Source organism: Lynx rufus, unplaced genomic scaffold (assembly GCF_022079265.1).
Source record: "Lynx rufus isolate CCGP_SWC_20201006 ecotype Redwood Valley unplaced genomic scaffold, mLynRuf1.p SCAF_2, whole genome shotgun sequence".
Taxonomy (NCBI): domain Eukaryota; kingdom Metazoa; phylum Chordata; class Mammalia; order Carnivora; family Felidae; genus Lynx; species Lynx rufus.
In genome coordinates this window covers 164,271,568-164,284,353 of record NW_025814834.1, presented here as the reverse complement: position 1 = coordinate 164,284,353, position 12,786 = coordinate 164,271,568, and the positions used below count along the sequence as shown (strand labels likewise).

At 38.9% G+C, this 12,786-nt stretch overlaps 1 protein-coding gene across 1 annotated transcript in view; it reads right to left on the bottom strand.

Moving 5' to 3' along the window:
* The window catches only part of ANKRD13C (ankyrin repeat domain 13C), a 90,477-nt gene extending 85,145 nt beyond the window's left edge, over window positions 1–5,332 (bottom strand). The window contains exon 1 of the mRNA XM_047084353.1: window positions 4,625–5,332. Coding sequence (XP_046940309.1) covers window positions 4,625–5,069 — 445 coding nt within the window. The 5' untranslated portion in view covers window positions 5,070–5,332. The remainder of the gene's footprint in view (window positions 1–4,624) is intronic.
* Window positions 5,333–12,786: the final 7,454 nt, after the last annotated feature.

Below are 12,786 nucleotides of genomic sequence, written 5' to 3'. Positions count from 1 at the left end.
AAAATAAATAAACGTTAAAAAAAAAATTTTTTTTAAATGAAAATTAACTGTATACAGAAGATGGCTTGTCACATGCCAGGCAATGTAATTACAGGCAGCAGAAACTGCCAAATTTCTCAGAATATATCAGGAATTTTTCACATCTAGGAAAAGCTGGTTTAATCAATTCGTATATCAAGGATTTCAATCACTCTGGTACCTAAGAGCTTCTGATTAATGTCCAAAGGAAAATAATTTACGTCTGAGGATATTTAACTCAAGGGAAAAAACAAAATTACAAGTTTAACAAATGAGAAGTGCAGTAAAAATCAAGAAAGTCTTGGGGCGCCTGGGTGGCGCAGTCGGTTAAGCGTCCGACTTCAGCCAGGTCACGATCTCGCGGTCTGGGAGTTCGAGCCCCGCGTCAGGCTCTGGGCTGATGGCTCGGAGCCTGGAGCCTGTTTCCGATTCTGTGTCTGCCTCTCTCTCTGCCCCTCCCCCGTTCATGCTCTGTCTCTCTCTGTCCCAAAAATAAATAAACGTTGAAAAAAAAAATTTTAAAAAAAAAAAAAATCAAGAAAGTCTTCTATATGCTTCATAAGCATTCTCAATTCTGAAAGTGCTAAAGAAGTAAAAATCATTACCATCAACTAAAAAATAGCATTTCACCATGATGCTTTAACTACCAATGTCAAAAAGTAATTCAGAAAATTTTTTACAATGTGAAGAGAGGCTTAGACTTAAACTTTATTCCATACTAAAGAAAAAATAGTATATAACTAAAGATATACTAAGGATATAAAATTTAATAAATTTGTGTATATTAGGGGCGCCTGGATGGCTCAGTCAGTTAAGTGTCCAACTCTTGATTTCGGCTCAGGTCATGATCTCATGGTTTGTGAGATCAAGCGCCACATTGGGCTCTGCACTGACAGCACAGAGCCTGCTTGGGATTCTTACATTCGTCTCTCTCTGCCCATCTCCCACTTGCACTTTCTCTCTCTTTCAAAATAAATATATAAACTTAAAAAAAATTAATAAAAATAAATTTGTGAACATTTGATGTAGTGTATCTTTTTTCCCACCCCCCCAAAACTTTACTAAATATACAATGAGTCACAATCATTTGGCATATGTGAACACAGTATACTCACGATGTTATAGCTATTACTGTATTTAACTTATATTTCCAAAGATTTGTTTGGATCCAAAGACAGTATTCCTCAAGATAACTGATGACTCAGAAAAAGCAACTCATACTCAATGAACATTTTACCACAAAAGAAAAAGTTCAATCCTTGCTCCTATTCAAGTCAGTAATTTGTAAATACACAAAAATACACAATTTTAAAAAGTTTATCGAATAAGACATCACTGGAAACTGAAAGAGCTAATGAACAGTGAGCTAAATGACCAGATTAGGGCACAGTAAGCTTTCCAGCTAGATAGAATAAAGGATCAAAACGAACAAGTATGATTTAATAAATGTAAAGTCCTATTTTAGGTTAAAAAAAAAAAACTGTAAGAAGGGACAGCATGGACAGCCAATCACTTGAGAAAAAGCAATATTAAAAAATTAACATACTCTTGCACTGCATTACTTAATGTGTGCTTTTTAGTACACATTGGCACACTGTTCAGCTCTAAACATACATTGCTTAAAGCAACGAATATGCTCTCCTTTTTGTCTTTGCTTATGAGGCTACTATAACTCCAACACTAAGGTTAGTTCTTAGCACCATCCTCAAAGGGAAGAATTAACAAACTGAGTTTCACTAAAAGACAATGATTAAGATTTTCATTTACTTATTTAACACACATATCTAGTATTTAATGTTTCAGGGACCATCTAAGCACTTTATAATCCATGCCAAATGAAGAATGGATGCAGAAGTTAGGAATGTTTAACTTAAAGATAAGAACATGACAGCTCTTGTCAAAGATCTAAAGGGCTATCATGTGGATGAGGTAGCCCATTTATTTGTGCCATTACATAAAAAGGAAACAGAACAAACGAGAGTGACCGGTTTGGGCTCTATAGCAACTCTGAAATTTGTCCAATGGCAAAATCTCTCCATAAGGCTACTATACGGACTAAATGAGAAAATACATATTAAAGAACTTTGTTGTAAATTTCCACATTACACATTACTAGAATTTACTTCTGTATAGTGGGTCCTGACTAACAGAAATATTTACCGAGTCTGACCACGGACTTTGGAGTCCTAGCTATTAGTTCAGTTCCCAGCTTTGCAATTTATACCAAGTATGCAACTTTAGCAAAGTTTCCTTGTATCTCTAGGCTTCACTTTTTTCACCTTTAAAATAAGGATAAAAGAATCTGCTTTGCAAGGTGATTGTGCAAATTAAATGTGATAATATAGGTAACATTTAGCATAGTGCTGACACACTCAGTAAATTGTATCTATGATGAGGATAATCATCATCATCATCATCATCATCATCATCATCATCATGTTGTAGAAGGTATCTCTCTGGTGAATATAAAACTAACTATGTGGTATGATGTGGTATGACTGCATGGCTCTGCTATGCACCTGCATGAGTGTATGAAACTGCTATGCACTTATCATGTTACAACAATCCAAATATAATATACAGCTTGCATTTGTTTGGTGATTTTAAAAGCGTTTATCTTTTGTAATGTGAAGGAAAAAATATCCTTAAAATCTAAATAAGTATCCAGGTTAGTAAAATATCAGGAATAAAAGTCATGTAATGTAATGTAATGGGAAAATTATGCAGCTACAGAAAGAAAAGGGACTAAAGAAGTAGCACATTAAATATAAGCTACTCTTCCTAGTTGACTTCATGGTGAGAGATGAAAATATATATTGAAGGGGGAAAAATTACACTTTCTATAGATATGTGAACCACTGGTTACAGTCATCAGAAATACCAACAATACAAGGGCAGCTAAGTTCACTGCAAACATTTGGTACATCAAAGCAATGTAAAAAGAGAAGTTCAGTAGACTAAGGACAAGAGTATAAGGGATTTAGGATTCTAATTACTTCATTACCATCAACAAACAATATTATGCTTGTTGCAATAACAGTAAAATGATTGAATAAATGTAGGAATGAAAAACCGGGTGCAGCTTTCAGGTACTTTTTTGAGGATTTGAATTATGATCAATGACAGTGATATTATTACAATATTGGAAATTCAGGGGCGCCTGGGTGGCTCAGTTGGTGATGCATCCGACTTCGGCTCAGGTCATGATGTTGCCGTTCATGAGTTCAAGCCCCAAATCTGGCTCTGTGCTGACAGCTCAGAGCCTGGAGCCTACTTCGGGTTCTGTGTCTCCCTCTCTCTCTGCCTCTGCCTCTGCCTCCTGCCCCGCACTGTCTCTCTCTCAAAAATAAACATTTTTAAAAAGGCAACTATTTTAAAAAAACAATACTGGAAATTCAGATACAAGTGCAATTGTTGGAGAATTATACAACCAATAGAAATCTTATTTTTTAATCTAAATTTTTGCCCTAATTTCACATAAGAAGCCTAGAGTCCACTGGAATTAAGGGAGCTTATTCCTCAGGCAAGCATTTCATTAATGTGTTATATATTACTTTGAACAGAGTTGAGTGTGTCTTAAATGAATGTATACAATAGTCATGTTCAGTTAAAAGCAGAGCTATAAATAGTATTTGTCAACTACTCAATTTAAAATGGCTTATTAAATGTTGAAAATGTCAGTGTTGACGTGTTTTCATTAATAAATGCACTGCTGCTTGGAAGTCAACTCAATTACATCACATTTTTGAAATTAAAAAAAAAGTTCAGCTGATGAGTTACGACAGAAAGTAGAAATACAGTCCTTGAATAATAAATGATACTCTATTTTGCCATATAGGTTATGATGAAGTTACTATGAAAACCTGTAGTACTATTTTTAGTCACAGTCATCAAGATGAAACATTATTAGCAATTATGTAAAACAAGCAAAACACTCAAAACTCTACTCCAAAATTTTAGCTACTTAAGTCACTTTACTTATTCTAGGTATCAAATGCCAACAACTTTCTACATTTTGGCTGTTAGAAATCAAAGCATTCTATATCCCATCTTAAATGCAAAGTGTAGACACTTTGTATCAAACTAAGTTTCCTGAAAGCAGAGAAAAAGAAACAGACAACCTGGGGGCAGGTAGAAATCACAACCAGTTGCAGTCAAGTTGGGATCTGTACCTCAATAATGAAAGGGAGGTGGGCCATTTTATATGTACAAAATTCGAGATCCCCAGGTGAGAGAAGGGGAGAGAAAGAAAAGAAACACAGTTACATAAACATAGGAAGGCCAGGTTGGACATGGGGCAATTTTCAATTTCTTTGTAAAAAATCAATACATTGAAGGCCTGTCTCAAAAATAAACAAAACAGCTTCTCAGAGGAAACTTTGAAGTGGGCAAGGAGGAAACATTCCTTTGCACCCACAAGCATCAATCCCCTGACCACTGGCATGCTATTACTGAAACGGTCATGATTTACAGGCATTTGGCCCGGATGACGAGCAAAGGAGAGGAAAGAAAGGTCTGCTGGAGAGGAGCCTAGGATTCCAGAGGCCTGGGAAGGCACACCCTACGTTCGGGAAAGGAGAGGTGGAGAGGGACGAGCACTCCTCACCGTGATTATCTTTCTGCCCGATATTGTGCGTGCGGATGAGAGAGGACAGTCTCCTCACATCCCCCTTGAAGACGCACTCGTGTACCGGGTAGTGTGCGGGACAACTGCCTCCATCTGCGACGACAGCAATGGGGTTGGTGCCCGCTAGAAGAGCCGGGGACTGGGAGGTGGTAGTCACGGAGGAACCGTGCAGCGGCAGGGCCGGGACGCCAGGGGGGTTGGAGGAGGCCGGAGCTGTCTTCAGCTGCAGCCGGCGGTGATGGTTACTGAAGATCTTATGACAGGCTTTGCCGCCCTTGCCGCCGCCGCCTGTCCCAAGCCTGCCTCCCGTAAAGGTGCCGCCTAGGGTAGCCGCCGCTTCCTCATCCCCGGGTTCCAGCAGGTCCCCCTCTTCTTTGCTGGGCTTGTGGTCTCTCCGCAGTGAGCGGATCTTCTCCCCGGTCATCGCCGCCAGGGGCAGAGAGGGGATCCGGGAGGCTCACCGCCCGCGACGGAGCTGGCGCTGCGGCGGCGCAAGGCGATTAGAGCGGTGGCCAGGATCCTCCAGCGCAGCATGAACTCTCAGGGCGCCCCCGAGCCCGGGACAAACGCATCTCCTGGAAGGAGAAGAGCCGGCTCTCGCCTAGGCACGAAGGGACGCGCGCTCGCTGGGGGGAGCTAGAGCTCAGGTGCCCACGACACCAGGATCCCTGTCCCCGCTGCCGCAGCCGCCGCCACTACCTCACGCCGGAAAACAGGGCACGGCCATCTTACCCTGACTTCTCTCGCGAGAGCTCCCTCGGGAGGAGGGAGGAAACACCGCGATAAGTGAGCTGGCCGCTCCCTCCCTCGCACCGTCTAGTCCTGGAGAGTAACCGAGCTCCGCCCCTAGTTTAGGACCTGACAATTGGCGCTTCTGATGGGCGGTGTAAAACCTTAACTTGTGTTTGAGATATTCGATGCAGTTTGTAAACAATGACTGAAACCCTCAGACCTCTGGGTCTCCAGCAGAGTAATGCAAACTGACGCCACTGCACACAGGATGTGATGTCAGTATGATGTTGCACAAGATACTCATTCAATCAACATTTACTAAGCATCTACTTTGTATCATACACTGAGCTACTAGATTTCTAAGACGCCACTCCTGGCTCCAAAGAGATCAACGCGGGGGGGAGGGGGGGACGATAAACAATTGGGAGCTGGGTTGAAAACAAAAAACGAAACAAATAAAATAAATAAGAGAAAAATTTTCGCGTTGGGGTATCAGAAAAGACAACAGTTTAGGGGCTGACCTTGGAAAACAGGCTATTCGGCAAACGGGGTGAAGGGAAGTCAGATTTTTGTTAGATAAATGAGTTACAAACAGGTGTCAGAGTTTCAAGCAAGGAATGGACGCTGAAGGATGGCAAATAATAATTGTGTAAATGGAATATCCTTGGACTAGTTCATGGCCAAACTCGACCCATCGTCAAATTCTGAAGAAACGTAAATCTGAAGTCTGGACCAAATAACTAAAGTTGTGGGGAACTTGAAGTGGGGTAGTTAGCAAAAACATCCTCGAAGTCTTCCTTCACTCGTTTTATCTTTTCGAAGTCCCGTTTACACTGACAGCTGCTTCTCTCAAATCTCTTCTTTCTTAAACTTTATTGCCACCTCCATTCCTCGGCAAATAAATAAATAACTGTGGGAGCTGGAGTCTCTTTATCCTTCCCTGCCATTCAGGTTTTCACCTCCCATCTTCTTCCAAATCTAGTCAAATCGATTTATTTCTACCCTGCTTTCTTTTCTTTTTTTAGCGGGGGGGGGGGGGAGAGGGGGGAGGGCGATGAAGGTTGTTCCAATTATCTTCAACCATTACCTAATCAACATCTCAAAGGATCCTATCCTACTCATAAAGCAAGAGATACTGAACACATACATACAAAAACACTTTGTTCTTCCACAATAGCCAATATTTATTAACTCTAAGGCAGCCAATATGCTTGCCACTTTATATGCTGTTATCTCCTTGTGATATTATTTTTAATCTTCACTGGACAGTTGAAAAAACTTGCCCAATGCTTCAAAGCTGGAATGCAGCACAATGTGGCCTGATTCTAGAGCTAGGGAGTTAGGAAGGAGCCAGATCATGCAGGATTTTGTATGTCTTCTTCAAAGTTTAGACTTTAGCCCACAGGAAATGGACAGCCCTTTGGAGACATTGAATAGGGGAATAGGATGATGAGATTTGCCTTTTAGAAGAGCCATTCACTCACTCATACTTTAGAAAAACATGCATCAAGAATAGACTACAAGGAGGCTACTCTAGAGACAAAGAAACTGACAGACTACTGCATAAATCAAAAAATAAATGTGTTAGTAAATGCATGTAGAAATATGGCAGAATATACCTATGACACAGAGTGAACAGTGGTTAGCTTTGGAAGATGGGATTGCCAAAGCACGTATTTCCTACATTGTTTGAATGTTTATTTACGAAGGGAAAGGATTAGTTTTTATTTCAGAAAAAATTAATTTTTAAAGAAGTTTGCAGTAATTCAGATGGTAAGAAATTATGAGAGCATGAACCAAGTTAGTAAGAGTGATGCTAGAGAAGGTGCAAGAGTTGAAAAAAAAATTTTGTTCGCTTTTGGCATATTGAATTGAAGCTTCTTGTTGCTCGACCAGAAGAAGTAAGATGGTTTACATTTTGGATATTTTGAAATTACCCTAGAAGGCAGAGATCGGGGTTAAGATTCAGGAGTTATCATTACACAGTAATTGATGCCACAGAAGTCTTTGAATTCCCCCAAGGAACAGTGTGTAGTGCATAGTGTGAGAAATTAAGGTCCAGTCTAGAATCAAATACCAATAGGTAAAGCTTGTGTATAAAAAGAGTGGCCAATATCCTATTGTAATCAAAAACCTACACCAAATAGTCTACATTATAGCTAAGAAGTATCTTATCACTAGATCTAGAATTTAAAAGTACCTTATTAGTGACTGCCACTTGTAGATAGAAATGAAAATTCCTGTGTCCCTCTAGTAAAATCAAACACTGCAGACATCAAAAGTAATATCCAGCCCTTATTTTTAAGGGTTCAACAATATAATAGTGAAAAGTGGTGTAGAAATACAAGATTGCAACACATTGTGAAAAATACAAGAAATTATATGAGATCCTGATATAATACAGAAGTTATTAATTCTATTTGAAGGAAATGAAAGTCAAGTGATTAGCAAGTCTTTCTGAAGGAGATAATAGTCTGAATTAGGTTTTAAAGAATGTATAGAGTTGGCCAACTGGGCAAGGGGAAAAAGATAGGTAATAACAATAACTATAATAATAACGGCTATCATTTACTGAGAGCTTACCATGTATTAGGCATTGTTCCAAGCAAGTTTCAATAACTGTTCGATTTAATCACACAACAACTCTATGAGGTACTTACTGTCCCCATTTTACAGATGAGGCAACTGAGGCACAGGAAATGATCATCCAGCTGATTAGTAGAGGTGAAAAAATAGTAGGTATAAATGCAGCATTATATTTTAGAACCATTGGAGCATAGTATGTGACAGGAAATGTGGTCGTAAATAAGACTAGAAAACAAAGCAGGAGATAGGTTATAAAGAGCAACCGTAAGACACTTGGACGGTATATACTAGGCAGTGGAGAGTTTGCAAAAGATTTCAAACACAGTAAAGACAGGACCACATGTAATCACCATAATGTATAATCAACCCATCTTCCAAAAATAGGAGATTCTGCCAAACTTTCCAGCTTCGCCTCCTCCCACATTTCCAGATTCATTCCTCATTCTAACCAAAACAATCTGCTGGCAGTCCCTGATCCTCTCTCATGTTTCCATGCCTTTGCACATGCCGTTCCATATGTCCTAAACCCATTTCTATTTCATTCACCTAGATACCTCCTTCAGTCTGTCAAAATTAGTTTAAATTTTCTCTCTTCTTAGCACAAGGGTTTTTTTTTTTTAACTTGACATAGAATTCAGGGGTCCAGGAAATTACATTGAACTAAACCTCTAAATAAAATTCATTTTAGCATGGCTTTCTATTATGAATGTAGGTCACAAACCACAATAGTATTGGCAGCACTTGTGCCTTTGCAATCACAAGAAAACACATTTTTGGGCCACATTACAGTTGTTACAGATATCCCAAAATACCATTTACACTCATCACTATCTCAAACTTGCATTAATTAATATGTCCACTACTTGATCTTGTTTTTTAAGGAGTTAATAAAGCACATTAATTACTATATCACATTTTTATTTGATTTCAATAGCTATTTGATTTGTTTTATTTTGATTTGATTTGTTTTATTTCATTAGCTATTTCCTTTTGTAACCCAAAGTATTTTATGCATTTAAAAACATTGTTCTGAAAATGGCTCTCTAGGCTTCACCATACTGCCAAAGAGGTTCTTGGCATGAAAACAAAAGTTAGTACAAACTTCCAGTTGTAAAATAAATAAGTCAGAGAGATGAAAAGCACAGCCTGGGAATATAGTCAATAACACAATAGCGTTGCATGACAAACGATGACTACACTTACTATGGTGAACCCTGAGTAATGCATAGGACTGTTGCATCACTACATTGTACACCTGAAACTAGTATAACATTGCATGCCATCTACACTTAAATAATAAAAAAAAATTTTTTAAGTTACCCCTTTTTAGGAGTCTCTAATGACACCTCCTCTCTCCTTCTCTCCTATCCAACATGCCACCATTCTGAATTAGGTGTCCTTCCTTTGCCTTCTTTCTGATTTCCCATTTTAATTTTTGCAAGTTATATCTTGTCGGCTTCCTCAACTAGTCCTTTGAGCTCTCTAAGTCCCAGAACTATGTTTATCATTTCTGTATGCACAGTGCCTTTCAGATAGTGAAATAGTGAATGCTTAATATTAATAATTAACAGTTGTTGGATTAACCAATCAATTAGAACATAAAACCCCAAAGTATCTACAATGTACCAAGACAATTGTAAACTAAGTGATGAGATGCTAAATAAACAAATAATCCCAGTCTGACTACACTGAAGTTGACTACTACTCTCTTGGATTCTTATGTGAGACCCAAGAGAAAATATTTCATCTTGGATTGTTTTTTCATTTACAAATAACAAATTCAATGAAAACTGGCTTGAATTAAGTTGATTTATCAACTTATACTACAGAAAGGGGCAAAGATATGTCTTCAAGAGGGGCCTGATCCAAACTACATGTCAGTTTCTAGGTGACTCTTAGTATGCCTCTCCCTGTTTGGAGTGTCCCCCCTGAAAGGCCAGTTTCCCTCAGGGAAGAAGATGCCTGCCAGCAGTTAACAGGGGCCATGTGTTCCCTCCTTCAGTTCCTGAAACAGGGCCCATGACCATAGAAGTGTGGTGCTTGACATTCATAAAGGACCCTGTCCAATCCCTGTAGCTAGGAGAGTGCTGATTGGCTCAGGCCTGGGTTACCTAAACAACTCCCTGTGGGGGAGGTGGTTACCGTGATTAGTTTTGCCAATCATCACTCATTTCTGAACTGGGCAAGTTGGGGATAAACCCTCACAAACTATAAAAACTATTTCATAATGGGAAATAGGTGGGAAAGATGAAAAGGAGACAAAGACAAAAGCAGTCAGCTAAAGTACTACATTCAGATGTAAAATGAGATTCAAAACTTGTGTCTTGAATTCAATATGATGAAATACATTGTGATTATCAATTACATAAACAGGTGAATAACTACACCATCCAACAACAAATTTACTTTTTATTCAAATATTACCAAGACAGAATTCAATACAACAGTGAACTGTGTAACTCAACTATTGAGCTTACTAAGTAATACTCTAGTCCTTAATCTCCCCCCTGGTGTAGCTAAGAAGCCATATTTCTGAATTTTTTTTTGGAAATGTATGTATCTGTTTTAGCTTTAGACAAAGCACCTAATCCCCATTGTCTGGTTTAATGAGAGCAATCGTATCACAGTCTGAAACACAGAATGTACTGTACACATTAATAATATCTCACTTGGGGCGCCTGGGTGGCTCAGTCGGTTGAGCCGCCGACTTCGGCTCAGGTCACGATCTCGCAGTCCGTGAACTCGAGCCCCGCATCAGGCTCTGTGCTGACAGCTCAGAGCCTGGAGCCTGTTTCGGATTCTGTATCTCCCTCTCTCTGACCCTCCCCCGTTCATGCTCTGTCTCTCTCTGTCTCAAAAATAAATAAACGTTAAAAAAAATAATATCTCACTGGTTATATTTTATAAATACATCAAGAGACCTACAAATAAAATTGGTAGTTACTAATCTTACTCGAGAAACACATTTCTAATAGAAAAATTAAAGCAAGTTCAGTTTACACCTTTTTTTCCTCTTTCTCTAAAAGCTTGTATTTCATATTTTCACAATAATCTGAAATATTATTTCCTGCACTCCATATTGGTTGAGCTAGGTCTAGGAGAATTTTGTTTGGATAGATGATACAGCTGCCTGACTAATGAGGTTATTGTCTTGAGCATCCCCTGACAATATTCCTAACAGTGCACTGAAAATGAAAATAACAAACCATGTAGATCAATACCTTCATCACACATTTTACATCCATCTCTCTAGGTCTCAGTATTTTCCTGTTTCCTCTCAATCTTCCCAATTCCTTTCTCTGAGGCAATGTTGGGCACTTTCCTTTTTTTCTACTATTTCTGATCAGTGACTATCAGTGATTTAGTCAGATTTCTTTTAAATAATCAGAAAAAAATCAGAGAGGCAGAGGTTGCCAAGGAAACCAGAGCCAATAGCTGTGGAAGTTCCAGAACGAGGGAAGGAATTCCTCTGAGACAGATAAAACACACAGATTTATGCAGGGGAGAGAGAGAGGAAAGATGCCAGGAGCATAATGAGAAAACAAGCCAATATGAGATGAATATGAAAAGATACATTGCAACATTTATAAGTGAAATTATTTTTAGATTACCAACAAAGACTTGGAACAAGAGATAGAATAGGGATATGAGTGGATTTTTCAGTGAAAGAGGTTAAGATACAGTAAGTAGATATGTAAGAGATTAAGTGGAATAGATGGATAAGGGTCAGTTATTTGTGTCCATGGCTTCCTGGTTCTGTTTTATTGCCTAAAGTACATTCAACTACATGCTGTACCAATTAACCTAAATGTTCCTCAAGAGAACAACCAACTCCAACATGTCCAAAGTAGAGCTGATTTCCATCAGCAATCCCACTGGCCAAAATTGTGTATAATTTCCACTATCCTAAATTCCTCCCTCTCTCTCAGCCCCACATTCAAGCAGTTACCAAATCTTGACCTTTATACTTTTCACATAGCTCTAAAGTTGAACCATTTCTCTTGATTTTACAGTGGCCATCCTTGGGTTCAGGCAGCTACCACTTGAAACTGCCTCCAAATCGCTGTGTCTCCAGCTTCCATTTCCCACTTGTACATGCATATGCAGAAGCCTACATCCATTTACCCCTTGGAGTGCCAGATTTACCAAGTAAAATTACAAGATGTCCAGTTAAATTTGAATTTCAGGTAAACTATTTTTGGTATAAGTATGTCCCACATATTGCATTGGACAACATTGCAAGCATTGAAAATATTCATTCAATATTTGAAACATACTTATACTAAAAGATTATTTATTGTTTATCTGAAACTCACATTTAACTAATCTTGTATTTTATCTGGCAAACTTACCCACCTCTCAACCATTTGTGCTATTTAGAGTTACATATGTAGTTAAAATGCAAATCCAAAAGTGTAGGAATAACAACACCAAATTCAAGATAGTGGTTTCTGTGGAGCATGAAGGGAAAATGTGCCATTTCCATATGGAAATTCCATCATAGGTGTATTTGTGTTAAGCATGTATATCTAATTTTTGTTTTGGGGGTTTTATTCCCTTTTTTAAAAAAAAATTTTTTTTAATGTTTATTTTTGAGACAGAGAGAGACACAGCATGAACGGGGGAGGGTCAGAGAGAGAGGGAGACACAGAATCCGAAACAGGCTCCAGGCTCTGAGCGGTCAGCACAGAGCCCGACGCGGGGCTCAAACTCACGGACCGCGAGATCATGACCTGAGCCGAAGTCGGCCGCTTAACCGACTGAGCCACCCAGGCGCCCATTATTCCCTTTTTAAAGAGTATTTATGATTCATTTCTTAAGCT